Genomic DNA, 23732 nt, shown 5'->3' with positions numbered 1-23732 from the left:
ATATATATATTTTTTTTTTTTTTTTTTTTCAGGAATAGGGCGAAAACAAAATGTAAAAGACAACTGAATCTTTACATGTAAAACGAAACTTTTGTCAGTGATAAAACATAATGGAGGGAGGGATTTTTATTATGTGGTACTTAATTAGCTAAATCTACATATTGAACCAAATGTCAAGTACGCCATTTATGGCAAAATTTGCTGCAAGTATTATTTAATAATTTCATAATCGATTAATTTCTCTCTCTCTCTCTCTCTCTCTCTCTCTCTCTCTCTCTCTCTCCTTGCATATTTTCAAGCTGAAAAGTTCACCAAATTTCTAACAATGTCACAATGGAGAATTGAAGCGAGTGTATGCTTCTTGAATTGCCAGTGGGAAAGTTTAAGTAAACTATATTTTGTTACCTGGTTCACGGGAATAAATGTACACACGCAAGCACATACGTACGTACATAACCACACAAACACGCATACACACACACATATATATGTGTGGATGTATGTATGTATGTATGTATACATCTATATATATATATATATATATATATATATATATATATATATATATATATATATATATATATATATATATATATATATATATATATATATATATATATATATATATATATATATATATATATATATATATATATATATATATGTGTGTGTGTGTGTGTGTGTGTGTGTGTGTGTGTATATATACTGTATATGTATATGTATATATATATATATATATATATATATATATATATATATATATATATATATATATATATATATATATATATATATATATACATAAGGACATATATTATCTGTTAGTGTATTGTGTGTACGCGCATATATACATATGCTGTTAGAGCGTATTTTCTCTTCGAGACATTTTCAATTAGGGTCAGTTGCCTTATTTACGGATGAGATTTTTTATATTTTGTTATACCTTTTCTTCATTTCCGGGGAGAATTTCGTCACGACTGAATCTACGAACTTGTTCTTGTTCTAGATTAAGTCAGGATTACAATGGCACGAGGTCATGCTCTTTGAGCAACCCGTAAGTAAATTTAGAACCTTGGATAGAAGTGAGAATCTGCTAAATAAGAAAAAACAAGACAGGCGAGACTAACGCACGTTGAACCTGACTCTACCAATAGTGAAGGAAAAATGTTTATGGTATATTCAGAAGGGCCAGGAAGGAAATGAAAAAAAAAAAAAAAAAAGTTCTGGTACAGAAATGGAAAGCATGGAAGGAAAGAAATATTTTTCCTGTGAGGAAAAACAACTCTTATGAAAATATTCAAGAGAGTTCAAGGTTGAATGTTAAGTGGAAAACAGAGAAAAGGTAATTTAGTTACGGTCATGACTAATTACGAAACCGAGAAGAGAGAGAGAGAGAGAGAGAGAGAGAGAGAGAGAGAGAGAGAGAGAGAGAGAGAGAGAGAGAGAGAGAGAAGGAAAACTAAGGTTTAAACTTCTCAGACGTCACTGATAGCCTTACATAGTTTTGGTCTTTGGCAAAAGGAGAGCGAAAAGTACAGGAGTAAAAATTTAAGTTGTAGAGAAAGAGAGCTTATTACGTAAATGAATAGCAATTGCTTATGTGCTTTTTTATGACCTAGGCGTACTGAGTGCCTTCGATGAGTTCTTTCTGTATCATGCTTTTTTTTATTTAGTATCTATAAAGGATTTTACCCATTTTCTTAGTATTCTCACAGCTCTGAATTTCTCAGTCCTAAGATCAGCGAGTGACTTGGTGATAACTAACTCCAGGAGAAAGGAGGCAAGAGGGGTGAAGGAAAAGGAGAGAAAGGAGGTGGAAGGAAATCGCGTCTGGGAAAAGATTAGGGTGGAGAGTGTGCGCACTGGCACGGGGAGGTGTTGCTCCAAGGGCTTGTGATGTTTGCTGGCGGTATCATAATTTCTTTTGTTTTAAGGTGATGGTGGAATAAGTAACCCTGGCTGCGGTGAAATTGTACATGCCTCTACAAGAAGGGGATTGAGAATGACGTAGAATATGTTTATGGATTACCAAATTCCTCTAAGATTACCGTAAAGAGTGGTGATTTTCTTCATGGGTTGTGCATTGGTCAAATTAGGGCAAAAGGACATTCACAAAGATATATGGGTGGCTGATATTAGCAGTAATATATATATATATATATATATATATATATATATATATATATATATATATATATATATATATATATATATATATATGTATATATATATATATATATATATATATATATATATATATATATATATATATATATATATATATATATATATATATATTGTATAATTATTGTTTGAAACTGTTAATTACTGTTTGGGTTTAATTGGACAGTTTGTGTATAAAGGCATTTCTGTTGTTGTGGGTTATTAAGGAAGAGGTGTAAATGACCAGTTATGACTAATTGAGCTAGTATATTACTTGTTGTCGATTGTCAATGATTATTTAAGAAGTTCTCTTGGAGAGTGGGGAGTATGGGCAGTTAGTTGAAGTCAAGCCCTGTAGGAGATTATTACCTCGCCACCAAAGGATTGTTGTGTGTCTGTATCCATTATATATATATTATTTTTTAAGTAAAGAAGAAGAGAAAAACCAAGTCTGTGTTTCTTTGTTGCTTCATATATATATATATATATATATATATATATATATATATATATATATATATATATATATATATATATATATATACACACACTAGCTGCCCAGAAAACTCCGTATGACAGTCTACGTGTGGGGGGAGGGAAAACGGAAAGGGGATGGGGAGAGGGGAGGGGAGGGAGAAGGTGTACGGAAAGGGGAAGGGGGTGAGGGTGGGTTTTGTGCTGACAGTCCAACTGACAGTTCTACTTTTTTCATGCGAACGTTCACCCTTCGAACAGTCATGGGTGAACCGACGGGTATTAATGTGGTGACTGTTCCTTTTATCCAGGTATTACTGTACTGCTGTCCCTTTTATCCAGAAATTACATGGTGACTGTCCCTTCTATCCAGGTATTACTATGCTGTCTGTCCCTTATATCCAGGTATTGCTGTGGTGACTGTCCCTTTATCCATGTATTACTCTGTTGTCTGCCCCCTTTAACCAGGTATTACCGTACTGTCTGTCCCTTTTATCCAGGTATTACTGTGGTGACTATCCCTTTTATGCAGATATTACTGTGCTCTGTCCCTTTTATCCAGGTATTACTGTGGTGACTATCCCTTTTATCCAGGTATTACTGTGCTGTCTGTCCCTTTTATCCAGATATTACTGTGCTGTCTGTCCCTTTTATCCACGTATCACTGTGGTGTCTGACCCTTTCATTCAGATATTACTGTGGTGACTGTCCCTTTTATCTAGGTATTACTGTGGTGACTGTCCCTTTTATCCAGGTATTACTGTGCTGTCTGTCCCTTTTATCCAGATATTACTGTGCTGTCTGTCCCTTTTATCCAGATATTACTGTGCTGTGTGTCCCTTTTATCCAGGTATTACTGTGCTGTCTGTCCCTTTTATCCAGATATTACTGTGCTGTCTGTCCCTTTTATCCAGATATTACTGTGCTGTCTGTCCCTTTTATCCAGGTATTACTGTGGTGACTATCCCTTTTATCCAGGGATTACTGTGCTGTCTGTCCCTTTTATCCAGATATTACTGTGCTGTCTGTCCCTTTTATCCACATATCACTGTGGTGTCTGACCCTTTTATTCAGATATTACTGTGGTGACTGTCCCTTTATCCAGGTATTACTGTGCTGTCTGTCCCTTTATCCAGGCATTACTGTGTCTGTCCCTTTTATCCAGATATTACTGTGCTGTCTGTCCCTTTTTTCCAGATATTACTGTGCTGTCTGTCCCTTTTTTCCAGATATTACTGTGCTGTCTGTCCCTTTTTTCCAGATATTACTGTGCTGTCTGTCCCTTTTTTCCAGATATTACTGTGCTGTCTGTCCCTTTTATCCAGGTATTACTGTGGTGACTATCCCTTTTATCCAGGTATTACTGTGCTGTCTGTCCCTTTTATCCAGATATTACTGTGCTGTCTGTCCCTTTTATCCACGTATCACAGGTATTTTATTCAGATATTACTGTGGTGACTGTCCCTTTTATCCAGGTATTACTGTGCTGTCTGTCCCTTTTATCCAGGTATTACTGTGCTGTCTGTCCCTTTTATCCAGATATTACTGTGCTGTCTGTCCCTTTTATCCAGATATTACTGTGCTGTCTGTCCCTTTTATCCAGATTTTACTGTGCTGTCTGTCCCTTTTATCCAGATATTACTGTGCTGTCTGTCCCTTTTATCCAGATATTACTGTGCTGTCTGTCCCTTTTATCCAGGTATTACTGTGGTGACTATCCCTTTTATCCAGGTATTACTGTGCTGTCTGTCCCTTTTATCCAGGTATTACTGTGCTGTCTGTCCCTTTTATCCACGTATCACTGTGGTGTCTGACCCTTTTATTCAGATATTACTGTGGTGACTGTCCCTTTTATCCAGGTATTACTGTGCTGTCTGTCCCTTTTATCCAGGTATTACTGTGCTGTCTGTCCCTTTTATCCAGATATTACTGTGGTGACTGTCCCTTTTATCCAGATATTACTGTGCTGTGTGTCCCTTTTATCCAGGTATTACTGTGCTGTCTGTCCCTTTTATCTAGATATTACTGTGCTGTGTGTCCCTTTTATCCAGGTATTACTGTGCTGTCTGTCCCTTTTATCCAGATATTACTGTGCTGTGTGTCCTTTTTATCCAGGTATTACTGTACTGCTGTCCCTTTTATCCAGAAATTACGTGGTGACTGTCCCTTCTATCCAGGTATTACTATGCTGTCTGTCCCTTATATCCAGGTATTGCTGTGGTGACTGTCCCTTTATCCATGTATTACTTTGTTGTCTGCCCCCTTTAACCAGGTATTACCGTACTGTCTGTCCCTTTTATCCAGATATTACTGTGGTGACTATCCCTTTTATCCAGGTATTACTGTGGTGACTATCCCTTTTATCCAGGTATTACTGTGCTGTCTGTCCCTTTTATCCAGATATTACTGTGCTGTGTGTCCCTTTTATCCAGGTATTACTGTGTTGTCTGCCCCTTTTATCCAGATATTACTGTGCTGTGTGTCCCTTTTATCCAGGTATTACTGTGCTGTCTGTCCCTTTTATCCAGATATTACTGTGCTGTGTGTCCCTTTTATCCAGGTATTACTGTGCTGTCTGTCCCTTTTATCCACGTATCACTGTGGTGTCTGACCCTTTTATTCAGATATTACTGTGCTCTCTGTCCCTTTTATCTAGATATTACTGTGGTGTCTGTCCCTTTTATCTAGATATTACTGTGGTGTCTGTCCCTTTTATCTAGATATTACTGTGGTGTCTGTCCCTTTTATCTAGATATTACTGTGGTGTCTGTCCCTTTTATCTAGATATTACTGTGGCGTCTGTCCCTTTTATCTAGATATTACTGTGGTGTCTGTCCCTTTTATCCTGGTATTACTGTGGTGTCTGAAAAGCATTTTCAATAATATGTTTCTGTGGTCTCGAGCACATGAAATTAGTTATGATAAACCCATTGAGTTTATTTACCACCTAAGTTACAAAGGGAAGGGGGAAGGGGGTTGGGGGAAGAGGAAAGAGGCAAGGTCACAGGTTTGAAACCTACCCTATTCTCTAAGCTGGTTCAAATGATGGCCACATGCCAAATTTTGTCTAGATCGGTCAAGCGGTTCGAATTTCCATAGCGCACAAATATACAAACAAACATATAAACATACAGACATTCACTTTTATATATAAGATGAATATATATATATATATATATAATATATATATATATATATATATATATATTTATATATATACATATATACATATATTTATACATATTTTTATACATATATATATATATATATATATATATATATATATATATATATATATATATATATATATATATATATATATATATATATATATGTTATACACATTACTGTTCGTGTATTTGCGTATGCGTAAGTCGTTAGAAGCATATGTTGGTACTGTAATTCAACTAGCGTAAGTAAAGGTCTACTGGTTGGAGTCACTAGTTCTGTTTCTTAAACTGCCAGACTTGCCAATTACCCTCTTTATATCAGAGTAAAGCTTCCTAGAGAAGCTTTACTCTGATCCACACTGCAGGGCACGTTATATACATATTGATAACTTACTTCTTATAAACAGGTTAAAAAGATGTTAGCGACCTTAAGTAGAGAACGAATTTTGTGTTTTGCTAACGAATATAACACCATGAACAACAATAATAATGCTAACATCGCGTTCGAAAAAAAAGTCTTATATCCAAGTGCGCCATCTGCTAGTTCACGCGTAGATTTACTTTAATGCTGCTTGTTTATTCAGAATCTACCTTTTTAAGGCAGCTGCTTTTAGAAAGGTATTTTCAATCAGTAGATTTTTCTCCTCATTTCATAACCAGATAGCGTCAAAAATAGCGTCAAAATCTAAAGCATTCCAGAGAAAAGTGGACACATCATATTCTCAGGAGAGGAGTAATCGTCCGGACTTCTGAAAGGCCATTTGGTATATAATTATGTTTATTAATGTCTACGCAAAGGGCTAGTGAAGAAGCAGTTTATTTCTCTCATTCAGCCTTAGTCTTTGAAAACAGGAAAATAAAGAGACAAAACCATGGTTTGACCTGAAAAGAAAACGATAGGCAAGAACTGTGTGCTGAGAGGATTACGGTCTAACGGAAACGAAGAGAAAGCCAAAAAAGGCTGAAAAGTCGAAGACTGCCGATTTATACAGGAGAGGGAAGGTAAAAAGAAGAGGAAAGAAAAGCGGGGATAAGGGAAAGGCAAAGTCGGAATTTTGATACATCTACGATTCCACGCCTCTGCTCTACAGTTGCTGTTCATTTAAGTACTTACCCTCAGACTCATTGAAGAGTTACTGCACTGCAACTATTTGAACAGGCTCTCTCTCTCTCTCTCTCTCTCTCTCTCTCTCTCTCTCTCTCTCTCTCTCTCTCTCTCTGAAACATAAAATTTATTACTAAAGCTAAAGGCAAACCATATTTGAAACTACAAATAAAAATTATACCTATATGTACTCTATACTCACCCATACGTACGTACATTTACACTCACGTGCATCAGTACAGGCAGCGATCTTTAAAATTCACCTAAATTTGTAATTTTCTGTGAGTTGGTGCTCATTCCCCACAGCTCTTCGAATTATGGTGTGTAAGATTAGCTACCGACTACAAAATGTTAGGTAGAAAAGTATATAATGGACTAGTGAGTAAGAAAATGATTTATATACATACATACATACATATATATATATATATATATATATATATATATATATATATATATATATATATATATATATATATATATATATATATATATGTGTGTGTGTGTGTGTGTGTGTGTGTGTGTGTGTGTATGTATATACGTATGTAAACATATATATAAATAATTTCTTTACTCACTAGTTCATTCAGTACTTTTCTACCTAACATTTTTGTAGTTGGCAACTAATCTTACACACCATAATTCGAAGAGCTGTGGAGAATGAACACCAACTCACAGAAAATTGCAAATTCTTACGTATTTTAATGCGTCTAAGCCTTCCCTCCCAAAATCCTACCTTAAATCCTGTACTGAATAGGAGTTGATATCCTCTCTTCGTCTGTGTGCTCTTGAATGGAATCGGGAAAATCATTAGAGGAAGGAAACCAGACATTTCGCAAGACTCAATTCAAACCATATCCCTAACATAACCCAGGGTCAGACTTTATAACAACAGTAAACAGGACTAGAGATGAAACTGATGATCATAAAAGTTAAGGCAAGACTCCAGGACTTCCGTTGCTTGTAAGGTAATCTTGTTGGTAAAAACAGCTCTTCGTTATATTCTCTGGTATAATTACTTCCAAATACACAACAATGTTTTTTTTTATCTTTCCTTTTAGTTCTCAGCTTTTTAATACGGAGAACTAAATAAACAGCAAGAGTGACTACTTTGATGTAATTTTTTTTTTTTTTTTTTTTTTTAACTGCGCAACTCACTAAACTTATCGAACTGTCAGAAAACAAATATGCCATTGCCCAACCAAGTCTTGAACGAACAAATTTGTATTACGAATAATATCTGCTAAATTAAAGTTTTATCTTAACGGTCATCATTATCCATTAGGAGATGCCTCCGATCCAGTATCTGCTTGTGTCATCTCCCAGGAACCAGTGCTGTTTGTGGAGTTACAATAATTTTGCCAACAACACAGAGTAATCCAGGTATCAGACTTTTATCTGTTTAAAAGAACAAAAATAAAAGTATCTTTATCTGTGTCGTAGGCATAGATGTTTTCCTTTATCAAACCTGAGGAAGAAATCCTAACATTCATATCATAAAATATAATTTCCCAGTGACTGAAATCAAAGTAGATATATATGTGAAAATATCTTTAAAATATTGAAGAAAGATGGAAAGATACACAGATTTGAAAACAGTGAACATTAGTCAGTGTCTAAGAGAGAGAGAGAGAGAGAGAGAGAGAGAGAGAGAGAGAGAGAGTGTGTGTGTGTGTGTTTCGAAAGTTTCTTTTAACTCGTGACAGGATAATAAATTCGATCATGGGTAATTTATTTATCTTGCTTACACTTGCTTTTAATTCCATCCTAATCTTCCTCGTATAAATTAATCCCGTTGCTAAATCCAGACCGTTTTTAACATGATGTCCTCGTTGATAAAAGATATTACTCCTTAAAATACCGCCATAAGGCAACTGTCCAGTTTTTCTTTTTTTATTTAATGGTAGTGAAATCCACAAATACTTCTCCAGGATTGATTCTTTTTATTTTTCGTTTTATGGGTAGTGGATTATTGTGGATTTTCTTAGCAACATTCACTTCAGGGTGTGACGTCCCAGCCTACACGAGTTAGAGTAGGAGAGACTCTTCAACCTTGGCAGGCAAACCAGCAGGTAGAAGGGACCCTTTAGACTTGGTAGGCAACCCTTCTAAGAGTAGGTTGCTCTGTATACAAACCTTGTTCTCCAACCATGGACTGCGCCATACCCATTGTACCGTAGCCTTCCATTGTCTTGGGCTTTCTGAAAACAGGGATGAGAAAGAAAAAGTTGTTTGGTGGATTATTAAGAAAGTACCTTCATCTTTACCTAATCTTTTCCTTCTGAGCATTGTATAATTTCTAAATCCATCCTGACTGTTCTACCCAGTTGTTGTGGCAAACCTGGCTGATTTCTTATTTGCCTTACAAGTATGCTGGCTCCTCCTTGTCAACCAGTTGCCTCCAGCGCTTTTTTCAATGACATATGGTCACGTTTACTTATACTTTCAAGGGAATTTTTGTAAATAATGTAAATACTGTTGTTGTTGATTGTATTGTTGTTTATTGTTCTGTTGATTTTTACAATGTTACTGTCGTTATGAGTCTATTTATTACTTTTGATACTGATTTTATGTTGCTAATTTTAATTCTTTCGGAAGACATCGAGTTGAACCCTGGTCCTGTTACTCATTACAGTAAGAAAAATTACAAAGTACTTTACTCAAAATATTCTGGGTTAAAGATCAAATTTTCTTGGTCTCCTGAGTTGTGGTCGTATCTACGATTTAATGTTTTTTCTGAGACTCTTGTAAGTGGTAACAAGTCAAAGTTTAAGGTTTTAATCCCAGGATTGAATGGCCCTTATTTTATTTATTGTCGTAACATCCCACATGCACAAAGTATGGCTGTATACACTAAGTCCAGGCTACCTATTTATTGTCAGAAATTTTGGAGTGTAGTTGCCATGAAGTTCTTTGTTTTTAAATTTTCAGTAAGTTCTATAATATTTACATATTTGCTGCTTACCAAAATCCAAATGTCGACGACTCTATATATGGCTGTGTCTTGGAGAGGATTAGTAAGGCTCAGTCACAGGATTCAAAGGCTTCATTTATTATTTGTGCAGAAAGTAATACAAAGCACAGCAAGTGGCTAAATTAAAATTCTACAGGCCAACACGGCCAGTCTGCTCTCGAGTTTTGTGTATCCTCAGATTTTGTCCAGTTAATTGAGGAACCCACCCATTATTTCTGGTAATAGATTAGACCTCATATTCACAGATGTTCCAGCTATTGTCAAGTCCAAGGTCTGTGAATATATAGGCACTTCTGATCATCGCGCCATTGAGATGGACATATCTGTCAATCAGTATATTCTATATATATATATATATATATATATATATATATATATATATATATATATATATATATATATATATATATATATATAATGCACACACACACACCCCCACACACACACACACACACATATATATATATATATATATATATATATATATATATATATATATATATATATATATATATATATATATATATATATATATATATATATATATATATATATATATATATTAGTGGGGTTGCCTGATCCACATCTTTATGTCCCATACTCAGGACTCTCCTCAACTGTGTAGACTCACGATTCAATACCAAAGTCAAGAGAGCGCAGTCGGACTTAACGAAATTGAACTTTGCCTCAAGTTGCTTGGTAATTAAATGAAAAAAAAATATAGAAAGACCAAAAACCTAGAAAATCAATCAGAGGGCAGATAAACCATATCTTATTTATCCATGCAAAGTTAAAGTCTGTTCTGTGTTTGACGGGGATCCAAATGAGCCTCTTCAGAAACATATATCCTAAAGACAGTCACACATGATTATTTTTCCGTGTGTTCCTTGACAGACTTCAGTGTACTATAAAACACTAATTTTCTGCAGAGATGTAATAAAGCAAAACAGAGATATTATGAAATATGGACCAAATATTTATTCATACGCATCAGAACCTTTTTTCTGCAAAAAGTGGTGGGAAAGAATACAAGCGTCAGCGTCTCAACTTTGAATCTGCTTATTCTAGGTTGTACACTCACCATTGTTTATTTATAATTTACACGTGTTCTTAGTCCCGCACTAAGTTATTTCTGTCTATTACATTATATGCACATGCCTAATTGAAAAAGGATTATTACTACTTTTTATATATTATGAATCCCTGGAGATGTCATCAGTTGAGTCAAGATGTGTGCCAATGACAATTAGCTTCAATGATAGTACTTTAAATTTTCACAAGTGTTCAAGAAACAAATGAAAGCCAACTGTATGGGGAATAATAAGGCATGAGTCCAACAGGAACGAGTAATGAAAAGAAGAAAGGAATTTTATTTAGACATTAATGACCTGTATGAACCCATTTGCTACACGGATATGAAACATAGGAAGGACGAGAGTGTACTAGTTTTTTTTTTTTTGGAAACGAGTATAATATTGTATAAAAAGTAGTAGTAATCCTTATAAAATTAGGCATGTCCATAATGTAACAGAAACAACATAGTACGGGATTAAGAACACTTGTAAATTGTAAATACTATTCAAACTAGACTAAGCAGATTCAAAGTTAAGACGGTGACGCTTGTTTTCCTTCCAGCCACTTGTTACAGAAAAAAGGTTCCGATGCGTATGAATAAATACTTCGTCCATATTTCATAATTCACTGTTTTTGGTCCTGTCACATCTTTACAGTAAAATAGTATTTTATAGTACACTAAAGTCTGTCAAGGAACATAAGGAAAAATAATTATGTGTGACTTTCTTTAAGATATTTATTGCTGAAGAGGTGAATTTGGATCCCCATGTTTTATTTATTTATTTATTTATTTGCAATAATACTAATGCCTTAACAATGTTTGAGCAAAGCCTTTGGAGAAAAAAGTTATTGTTTAGTCACGCAGCAAAGATTCTTAATGTCTTTGGGAAAATCATTCGGAACGTGGATTGGAATACATGAACCCAGCCAACAAGCAGAGACACGCAAACTTACGCGAATAAAACTTTTGTCATGTTTTATAGACCATAACTCGGAAGCATGTATATGTTACAGTCAATCTCTAAATCCAGACAATTTGTAAAGTGACTGATTATTTCAGGTAATTTGTGAACTGCCTAGTTCACCCAGTCATTTTATAAATCAGCTGAAAATCGCAGACAATTTACAAAGTGACTAAAATTTTGATAGATTTTCTTGGCATAATGACTGAAATGATCCTGTGTGTGTGTGTGTGTGCGTGTGTGTGTGATATATTGACTCATTTGAAGTAATGACCTGAGGAACCTGAGGAAATGATCATTGTGTGTGTGTTTTAACTAGCTGTTACCCTCTCACTGCCATTTTCACAGTCAGTGTGTGTGTGTGTGTGTGTGTGTGTGACACTGACCAGTACAGGCAAAGGGTACAGGCGTCTGCGGGCTGAACAGCTAATCAGAGCAGTTATTTGCGGAAGCTATGGCGTGTTCCCAAGAAGAAAATTTCTACGAGAAAGTGATGTTGAAGAAGAACTCTGATTCAAAGTCATTAATACTAACTAAAATTGAGTACTACAATCTGATAGAGGAACTCAGAGTTGCATCAAGCGCAAAAAACAAATCAAATCGGCAGTATTACATCCTTGGACGTTACGAAGTTCTTCAGTGTGGTGGTGTTGAAAAGTTAATAAAAAAACGGAAGGATGAAACTCAAGAACTTGTTTATTTTGTACACGTTGAGGATATGTTTGAAACAATAAAACGTGCTCACATTGCTACGGGACATGGCGGAAGAGACAAAATGGTCAAAGAGCTGTCAAAATATGCGAGCATAACTAGAGATACTATAGAACTGTTCAAATCTTTGTGTGTTCAGTGTCAAAAGAAACGGAAGAGATGTGCGACAAAGGGAGTAACTGTCAAACAGATTTTATCTAAGGATTACGGTTCACGATCTCAGGTGGACCTTGTTGACATGCAGTCTTGCGCCAAAGGAAAGTATAAGTGGATAATGGTGTACCAAGATCATCTAACAAAGTATTGCATATTGCGCCCCTTAACTTCAAAAAGAGCCGCTGGGGTTGCATTCCAGCTAATGGACATATTTTTAATGTTCGGAACCCCTCAAATTCTTCAGAGTGATAATGGTAGTGAATTTACAGCATTGGTAATTTCGGAACTCAAACTTCTTTGGCCAGACCTGTTGATTGTTCATGGTAAACCAAGGCATCCACAGAGCCAAGGATCTGTTGAACGCCTTAACTGTGATATAAAAGACATGCTTATTTCATGGTTAGGGGATAATGATACAACTGACTGGCCCATGGGACTCAGGTTTGTGCAGTTCCAAAAGAACTCCAGTTACCATTCTGGAATCAAACAATCTCCATACAAAGCACTCTTTTGTAATTATCTGGTTCCTCAGGTTCATCAGGTCATTACTTCATATGAGTCAATATGTCACACACACACACACACACACACACACACACACACACACACCATAGCTTCCGCAAATAAATTAGCCTACACCTCACGGAAGGACAGTGTCAGGGACAAGGCTAACACACAACTGCTCTGATTAGCTGTTCAGCCCGCAGACGCCTGTACCCTTTGCCTGTACTGGTCAGTGTCACACACACACACACACACTGACTGTGAAAATGGCAGTGAGAGGGTAACAGCTAGTTAAAACACATACACAATGATCATTTCCTCAGGTTCCTCAGGTCATTACTTCATATGAGTCAATATGTCACACACACACACACACACACACACACACACACACACACAGGATCATTTCAGTCATTATGCCAAGAAAATCTATCAAAATTTTAGTCACTTTGTAAATTGTCTGCGATTTTCAGCTGATTTATAAAGTGACTGGGTGAACTAGGCAGTTCACAAATTACCTGAAATAATCAGTCACTTTACAAATTGTCTGGATTTAGAGATTGACTGTAACATATATATCAGTAACTAATGAACAGTCACAGAACCTGGTATGAATGAAAATTTTTCTAAGAAAAGAGCGAAAATAAAAAATTAAAAAATGTAACTGAACCTTGACATGAAAACCAAAGACTTCGTTAGTGATATATAAAACATAATGGCCGATGCAATGTTTCTAATTGTATGAAATGAAAACTATTGTGCCGGCTTTGTCTGTCCGTCGGCACTTTTTCTGTCCGCCCTCAGATCTTAAAAACTATTGAGGCTCGAGGGCTGCAAATTGGTATGTTGATCATTCACCTTCCAATAATCAAACATACCAAATTGCAGCCCTCTAGCCTCAGTAGTTTTTTTTTTATTTAAGGTTAAAGTAAGCCATAATCGTGCGTCTGTCAACGGTATAGGCCAGGCCACCATCGGGCCGTGGTTAAAGTTTAATAGGCCGCGGCTCATACAGCATTAAACCCAGACCACCGAAAGGTAGATCTATTTACGGTGGCCTTGATTATACGATATACAGAAAACTCGATTGCGCTGAAGAAATTTCGGAGCATTTTTTCCTTGTTTTTATGTTGTTCTTAAATACCTACGACTACGGATTGATCTTAACATTAAGAATGACATCTTTGGCAAAAATTATTTTGAGAATTACTTAATAACCTCATATTAGATTAAATCTCTCTCTCTCTCTCTCTCTCTCTCTCTCTCTCTCTCTCTCTCTCTCTCTCTCTCTCTCTCTCTCTCTCTGTAATGAGATGTCTTTCTTGTTGTTAGGATAAATTCATAGTTTTAGCTATTTAAGAACCACACAAAACAACATCGAATCGCCCCTTGTGTTCACTAGTTACTGAAATATACCTGTTCCCGAGTTATGGTCCATAAAAAGTGACAAAAGTTTTATTTGTGCAAGTCTGCGTGTCTCTGCCTGTTGTCTGGGCTCACGTGTTCTAATCTACATTCCGAATTGTTTTCGCAAAGATATTCGGAATTTTTGCTGCGTGACTAAACATTACCTTTTCTCTCCAAATATTTTGCTCAAACATTGTAATACCTTATCTCCCTCGTGTTGCACAAGGCATCGATATTCTTGCAACGAAGAAACAATGAAATATGGAGATCCATATTTCACAAATTATTTTTTCTTATGTTATATATTTGATAGACTTCAGTGTAATAGAAAAATTAATTTACTGTAGAGATAAGTGATAAGAAAAATAAGAGAAAATGAAAAATGCATCAGAACTTTTTTATTGCAACAAATGGCAGAAAAAAACATTCATTAGTATCTTTTACTTTAAGTCTGCTTAGTCCAATTCATGTGTTCAACATTATTTATTTATAGTATGCGGGTATTCTTGCATTACGCTCTTTTCATTTAAAATATTACGCACATGCATAATTTTTCATAAGGGGTACTCCTACTTTTGTATAACATTTAGTATCTTTTACTTTAAGTCTGCTTAGTCCAATTCATGTATTCAACATTATTTATTTATAGTATGCGGGTATTCTTGCATTACGCTCTTTTCATTTAAAATATTACGCACATGCATAATATCATAAGGGGTACTCCTACTTTTGTATAACATTTTCCCCGTTTCCAAAAATCTGTTACGTTCTCAGCTTTCCTCTGCTTCATATTAGTGTGTCAAAAAGGGTTCATAAAGGCCATGTCTAAATGAAATTCCGTTCTTCTTTTAATTACTTGCAACTGTACTAGGGTAATGCCTCATTAATCTAATTCTTCAACCGTTGACCGTTATTCTTTATTTATTTATTTAACGATTTTGAACATTTAAGGTACTTTCATCGAAGCTAACCATGTTTGGCAGAAACTTATGCTCAGCACGCACCATGGCCTTGATGGTGTCATATGATGATGCGAGAATATATTAGGTATGACTCATCTTTCATTTGATGTATTGCCAGTTTTTATGGCTATTACATTTCTTCACATTCAACTCCCGTGTGCATGTATGTATGTATATATATATATATATACATATATATATATATATATATATATATATATATATATATATATATATATATATATATATATATATATATATATATATATATATATATATATATATATATATATATATATATATATATATATATATATATATATATATATATGTCAACCGCCACAGTAGCTGGCGCTTGGTAAAAACCTAGACACCCAGAGTACACAAAAACCCTGACTTTGGCCCTTTATATATAACTCTGGAAATATTCAACCGACCGGTATGAAACTCTGGCTTTAGAGGTTTCCCACTACGGTCTCTAATCGTACCAAATTTCATCGAAATCTGTTAAGTCGTTCTGGAGATCCAGATATCGATTTTTGTCGTTCAGAAGCGTTGCGTTTATATGATCGCATGCTTCTGAGTGGATACATTTGCTATGTCTTCAAATTGTATTGCCTGAAGAAGTGTCAGTCTGTATCCCTTCAGGTATGGTTAGCGTTGTGCATATTATAATGACACTCGCTTTCATTACTGGCTGAGAAAAGACTCTTACTTCTGCTTTTCCCTTTCATCATAATTTTTTCTGGTGATAGAAATTCAGGTTGCGGAGTAAAGCCCTGGTTCTGCCATACCCCTCCCTTTGCATCCCCTGACCTCCATAGCTTTCTCTTGTGGCAGGGCTTTACTACCCCTTTTGTGATTTCATCATTTTTTGCTTGTGATATATATTGAAATCTACCACTTTGAGAAAATAGAATATTCTTATTATCCATAATCATTATCTACCCACTTTCGCCTTTTTAACAGTAGTGGGTAAAAAAATTATATTTTAATCTTTATTTGTATATAATCTATATTTGTAATCTTTATATGTCATGTTTGTAATCTGCCAATTCGCAAAATAGCTCAGCATCGTCGCCTTGGCTCTTTCCAAAAAATGGTCAGTTGCTATTGTTAGCTTTGAGTTTCTCGAAGCGCCTGAAACTAGAATAAAACTAAAAACGACGTTCGCCTATAAAATCAGCAGTTCCTGTCTATTTCTTTCGCGTCCCTCCAACCTTTGCAAAAATGGAACTCGAAAGAGGAGAACCACTTGACTTTTGGAACCTTTTTCTTACAAAATTTCCAAGAATGTTTTCGGAATAGTCTTCCTTTGCTAAGATTCTGTTGATAAAAAAATTTCTTTTGGAGTTTTATTTTTGGTAAAAATCATCCAGTTTTTACTTGATGGAATTGTTTTTACACAGAAAAACAAAATCTGACTCATTATATTTTGCGTGACTGCGCCGTAGTTTTAAGATCAAGTTATAGTTAAAGTCTTTTTTGAATGCACACAGGGATCACTTTCCAACACATTTTACATAACGGAAATGTAACCACCGTTCCACTTGCTGATAGAGCACGGAAGGTAAGGAATATCAGGCGGTCAGTGACTTCCTATTCCTTTTTTCCTGAGATGTTGTGGTATTCACTGACTCAACATGGAAATTCACATTAGTGATGAGCGTAAAACTGTATGCTATAAAATGTTTTATTTCAATCCTTTACTCTCCACCAACTTCTCTTTCTCAAAACTCAACTTAACTATTATACTTTTTCATTTTTCAGAAACCTATCCATCTGTCCTTTTTAATCTAATATCGATTATCCTGACGACTTTTTTTTTTTCTCTGGATTTCCTTTCCTCTAGAGGGTTTATCCCTCTGCAGTATACACGTTCAGTCTTCCTTCGAAATTTCTTGTATATTCCACCTTATCTTCCTCTTACTCTAACCTTCAGTATCTTAATTCATGCTCTCGTACGTCTGTCTGTGATCCGCTGCTCTGCTTGCGAATTAATCTTCATTTTCTTGCGCTCATCCTTACCGCTTTTTCCTACCTTGTACTGTTGTCAGTTCTTCCTAATTGCATACATCAATAAGCTCTTGCTCGAGTGTATCCATCAGTCGGCCTCATTTTGCGTCCTATCTTCTGACACATAAATCACACCAAAACACATATTTAATATCCCATTAAAGTCAATGGATAGTAAATCTCCTTTTTCACTTTTTGTGGCTCCCACACTCTCTAACATAAAACATCTAAAGACCTATGGAATAAAATTCAGCGACGAGAATAATCCTTTTCCCCCAAAAAACCAGTGTTGATATGAATTCTCTCTTCTCCCAAGTTACCTTTAAAAAGACTTCCTTTCGTGAATGTACTAATAATTACGTATATCATAAATTACAAATTCAAAGTAAAAATTCTCGATATTCACATTCTTGTCTTCAGTTATGACATTTCAGTAAAGATTGAACTATCAAGCATCGTACTTATACGTTCCCTGACGATCTATTCCACTCAGAAATGAGGTACTTTTTGATAATGATAATGATATTTGGACAGAGAGAGAGAGAGAGAGAGAGAGAGAGAGAGAGAGAGAGATAAATGCCAGCAATTTTTACTTTGGTGATTGAAAAGAAACAGTGATTTTCCTTGGATAAAACAAATTCTTGTGCCACAAAGTTACAACTCACAAAAAATCTTGATAATAGGAGAAAATGACACAGTAACTGATTTTTATCCTTTTCTAATGATATGCAAATTTTTTTTCAGGTGAACGATATACAAAATACTACTCGTAGCATACGAAAGCTCCTAATGCATTGGTGTCCTTGTGATATAATTTTCAGTACGGTTGACACCATCTTCTGGTCCTTAATCTCGTCTCCAGTCTATTGCATACCTCCACGGTGTCTTCGCTATTCCTTTACCAATCCGGAGAATTTTCAGAATCTCTCTCTTACGGTCCTTATTCTGTGATACCCTGTTTGATCTTTTAACCAGATCTAATAGGCCTGACTCTTTTAGAACTAAAATGTTGTTATGTAGGCAGCTGAATCTTCCGTTAACTGCTATTGAGGGTAGTGAGTTTATATGTGCCTTTTCCGTTACCCTGCGTTTTAGTTTTCTAAAAAAAAAACTATTGTCTTTCCGCCCTTAGGTATTAAAAACTACTGAGGCTAAAGGGCTGCAAATTGGTATGGTGATCATCCACCCTCCAATCATCAAACTTACCAAATTGCAGCCCTCTAGCTTTAGTAGTTTTTTTTTTATTTAAGGTTAAATTTACTCATGATCGGGCGTCTGGCACCGCTATAGATGCAACAACACTGGCCACCACCGGTCAGTGGCTGAAAGTTTCTTGGGCTGCGGCTGAGAGTTTCATGGGCCCTGGCTGAGATTTTCATACAGTATTATACGCTGTACAGAAAACATGATTGTGCCTAAGAAAGTTCGACACATTATTTACTTGTTTCTGTTGCCATTACTTTTGTATAATAATTTGGAAGTTTACAATTCTCATGTTCCGTTTGACGCTTATCCACATTTCTCCCAGTCTCCCCCATGGAAGGAAGATCACAGCCCCCAGTCAGAATTTTATGAGCCACAGGGCCCTTTATTCTTTGTTATGTTTGCTTTTATTACAGCGTATTCTCTTCTTGCCTGTAATGGTGGTATTATAGTTATCATTTTTTTTATTTACTAACGTTTTCTTTTACTTTTCTATCATAAGACATCCATTACTGTTTTCCCTTCTGGCACTGAAAATTTCTTCACTTTTTTATAGCTTCTTTTAGGAACCATTATGATTATGGTATGCCAATTTCATGAAACGAATTTTTATATCCCTAAGCTTCTTATTTTCCTTTTGGATCGCATATTCTGGAAGCTCTAAAAATTAACATACTAATACAAGATTCGTCACGCTTCCACTATGGTATAAAGAATAGTGTATGTAAGCATCTGTGTGCGTGCATTTCCTGTATACTTTCGTTTCAAATCCCTTGATGTTTTGTTCATCAGAAAAAAAGCTAATGCTGATCCCCTCCTATTTTCACTTGAGAATTTTATCGATGGTTCCAAAGTATTCAGTTTTTCAAGCAATGTGTCTGACAAACTTTTTTTTCTGTTTATGGCAAAACTGTCGTGTAAATAATTTACGTTAATAACAGGTAGCGACATTACTCCGTAGAATTCCATATGTAAATTTGTAAGTATTATTATTATTATTATTATTATTATTATTATTATTATTATTATTATTATTATTATTATTATTATTATATGTAGGTAGTAGCCCTTTTTTAACATATACAGTAGTATGGAAGGTGATAGCTCCATCAGCTGCATTCAATTTTCTCCACCTTTCTGATAATTGATTTTGCAATGTTACTGCATTCTGCCAGTAACTAGCCGATGTTTGTCATTCATGGGGAGTTTATTTCAGACGAATGCGCAGTATCAGTTAGAAAGTAACGACGATGTTTACTGAAATCGGGAGTTCATCCTCCGTGGAGTTGTCCGTCTTCAGGAGAAAGTCTGTGTCAGTATTGAAATAGGCCACGTTTCACTCAGGCTCCGGAGATTTAGTTATAAATGATTTGTTTAACCAGACCTCTGAACTCTTTTAGGGTTCTTCTCGGACTGGAAAAAGAAGGGAAGAAAGCATACATAAAAAAATAAGTAATTAAATAAATAAATAATAAGATAAGGGGAAAAAAAGTAAAATAAAAGATCAAGAGGGAAAGAAAAAAGGAAAAGAAAGGGAGGGAAAAAAAGGGGGGAGATTATATTTTATTTATCAATTTAATCTTGTTTAAGAAGAGAATGATATTATTAATTGAAAAGTTATTACCTTCTGCTGGAATATCCTTTATTGATTTATTTTGTAAATAAGTATTTCTTTCATGCTGCCATCTGGGACAGTCAATCAAGATATGTTTGATTGTTATTGGGATGTTATTGGATTTGTGTGCGGAGTTGATGACCATGTGTGAGTCTGGAATGTCCTATTCTGAGTCTTGTTAAAATTACTTCATTAATTCTTTGTTTTTGGGTAGAAGAATGCCACTTTTTAACTTCGTTCTTAATTTGTATTAGTTTGTTTTTAAGGGGTATATTTGTCCAACCATTTTGCCAATCCCTATAAATTAAAGGTTTAACTGATGCTAGCCAGTCTGATATGGGAGCTTTCGTAGTAGTTGGGGGGATTGCACAAGCCAATTTAGCAGCTTTATCTGCTTTCTCATTACCCTCAATGCCTACATGGGCTGGGATCCAATAAATTTGAACTTGAAGGCTATTTGTAATTTACTGATGAATTTCCCGTTGGATATTTTGGACAAGGTGATTATTTGATTTAAATGATCCTATTGCTTCAATTGCACTTCTTGAGTAGCTCAGTATGAGTGCTGAAGGACTTCCTTTTTTTGTTATAATCTTAAGAGCCAATTGTATGACTGTTAATTCAGCCGTAAATACTGATGATATTAGAGGAAGGCCCATTTGGATAGTTTCATCACTTGAATAGGCTGATGAGCCCACTCCATCTTCATTTTTGGATCCATCTGTATAGATTATGAAGGGATTACCCTTCCGTCTTATGTGTTCCATGACATGTTGAGGGTACATATGTGTGTTGAACATATATTTCTTTGAAAGATATGATACATATGTGCATATTTTTGCCCTTTTTAGTGTCCATGGTGTGATCCGATTTAGAGCATGATCACGTCTAATTATTCAGTTTTACAAAAACAGTATCTAACATACGTATGTGTTTGTTCGAAAGAGTAAAAATGTCGTCTATATATTTCGTTCATAATACTGTTTAACATCCTTTTCTGTTAATGGCAGGTAGCAACCCTACATCGGTGATTTTTATATGAAAAATTGCAAGCATAGTATTACGAATCTATATTTGTTCTGTTATATATTATTGCAATTATTATTAATAACAAGTTTAACCACCCCACTGAGTTAGCATTGTTAGCTCACATGGGGTTTATTGTTAAGAAATACATAAGATCTTATTTTATCAATCACAGTTCCTTAGAAGTGCAAGTGTTAGATTAACTGAAAATTTTGAAAATTTTGGCTTAAATTAATCAAAAAATCTGTTTCCAAAACTTGGCATTCGATGTTGGCTGAAAATTAAACAGTCACACGATATACGTTCAATTATTTATGTGGCTCTGCATTCCTTGTATTCTGGAATTGGGTCATGTGTGTTAGTCATCAAATATCCATGGATCAAACGCACGTGGCCTTTCGAAGACTGGATGATATATTACTTCAATGTGGCGTTCTATTTGAATAAAGAACACCATGATCGAACAGCGGAATTATTATTCCATGAATGCTGGTTGAAGTTTGGAATGTTTTATCGGCATCTTCATTTCGTACTGCCTGCTTGGGTAGAGATGCCAACTCCTAGGAGCACCAACCTCCCCAGTAATGTAAAAAGTTAAGTATATCTTAGTTTAACCAGACCACTGAGCTGATTAACAGCTCTCCTAGAGAGGGCTGGCCCGAAGGATTAGGCTTATTTTACGTGGCTAAGAACCAATTGGTTACCTAGCAACGGGACCTACAGCTCATTGTGGAATCCGAACCACATTATACCGAGAAATGAATTTCTGTCACCAGAAATAAATTCCTGTAATTCTTCATTAGCCGGCCGGAGACTCGCACTCGGGCCTAGCAGAGTGCTATCCGAGAACTCTACCGACTCGTCCAACGAGGAACTCCAGTTGTGTAAAGAGGACTGTTCCACAGACTTGCAGAAGTCCGAGTAAGAGACATCTGTTATGTTTCAGAGTGTCACCTTAAGAAAATAGGAACGTTAACGTTACACGAATAAAGTAGGATCTACTATAACTCATGTGGCACAAGAATAAGAGGGTTAATGGTTGATGGAAGTAGATTATTTATTAGACCTTTATTTGGGAGTTCCCTCTAAAGGGAAACATTCATGCACACGTAGACAAAAAGATCCTGAAGTAAAAGATAAAAAAATATATACTAAATCTAAAGCTATAAGAATCATTCCACTACAACTTTTTTTCCTGTCTCATCTAGGCGATTAGAGGTTTCGCTGAAAAAAAAATCCTGGAGACGAAAATAACACCGGTATTTACAACACAGTGGCATTAGGGTGATGTAAATTATAGTGTGAATATATTTAACATTAACTGTAAATCAGTATGAAGTTATTTGACTACATTTCAGTGTAATATGCAACTAAGTACAACAATTAACCGAGTTGCTAATCAATTTTTTATTTGGGTAAGGTTAATGACTGCAACAAGAATTGTAATCTTGCCTTCTAGAAAAAAAATCTTGTCATTAGGGAAGACTAAAAAATAATTTACGATTCTAAGCGCTGCCCACTGATAGACCTATATATATATATATATATATATATATATATATATATATATATATATATATATATATATATATATATATATATATATATATATATATATATATATATATATATATAAGTGAATGTTTGTGCACTATAGAAATCCCCGAACCACTTGACCGATCTAGACAAAATATGGCACGTGTCCATCGTTTGACCCAATGAACTTATTAAGGTAGGTTGCAAACCCGTACCCCCGTGAGACAGACAGTTATAAAGAGAATATAAGATTTTAATTTTGTTGGAAAACCTCCAACAGTCCCTATGGAACCCATGCCATAAACCAGTTTAGTACACCCAAAAACTTTTTAAAAATTTTGGAATACTGTTTATCCGACGTTATTGGGGTAATGATTAGTTATTATTGTATGTAAATGACTTATAATTGATTAGGTAATTGCTTATTAATGGCAAGAAAATCGGGAAATGAGACGTTATTTTCATTATGCATCAAAGCCTAGAGAAAATCAATTTAGAAAATAAATTACCTTCCTTATTTAACTGCGTTATTTTCATTATTAGACGTCAGTATTAATTTAAATAATTATTATTATTTATAAATAATTATTTTTAGTTGATTAATAATGTCAGGGAATGTTATAAAGGGGATAAAAGGGATTTAAGGATTCGGTTTTGCTGAATGAAGCATTACT

General features: G+C 35.2%; 1 protein-coding gene across 1 annotated transcript; it reads left to right on the top strand.

The window, feature by feature from the left end:
* Window positions 1-12376: 12376 nt before the first annotated feature.
* On the top strand, window positions 12377-19048 carry LOC136843308 (KRAB-A domain-containing protein 2-like). The gene is made up of 4 exons (XM_067111548.1): window positions 12377-13230; window positions 16730-16764; window positions 17162-17232; window positions 18929-19048. Exons 1-4 carry the CDS (start codon window positions 12377-12379, stop codon window positions 19046-19048), a joined length of 1080 nt encoding a protein of 359 aa, XP_066967649.1.
* The last annotated feature ends 4684 nt before the right edge of the window (window positions 19049-23732 follow it).

This window comes from Macrobrachium rosenbergii, chromosome 2 (genome assembly GCF_040412425.1).
Source record: "Macrobrachium rosenbergii isolate ZJJX-2024 chromosome 2, ASM4041242v1, whole genome shotgun sequence".
Taxonomy (NCBI): Eukaryota; Metazoa; Arthropoda; class Malacostraca; order Decapoda; family Palaemonidae; genus Macrobrachium; species Macrobrachium rosenbergii.
The sequence above is the reverse complement of the archived record's forward strand: the minus strand, read 5'-3'. Positions and strand labels throughout refer to the sequence as shown.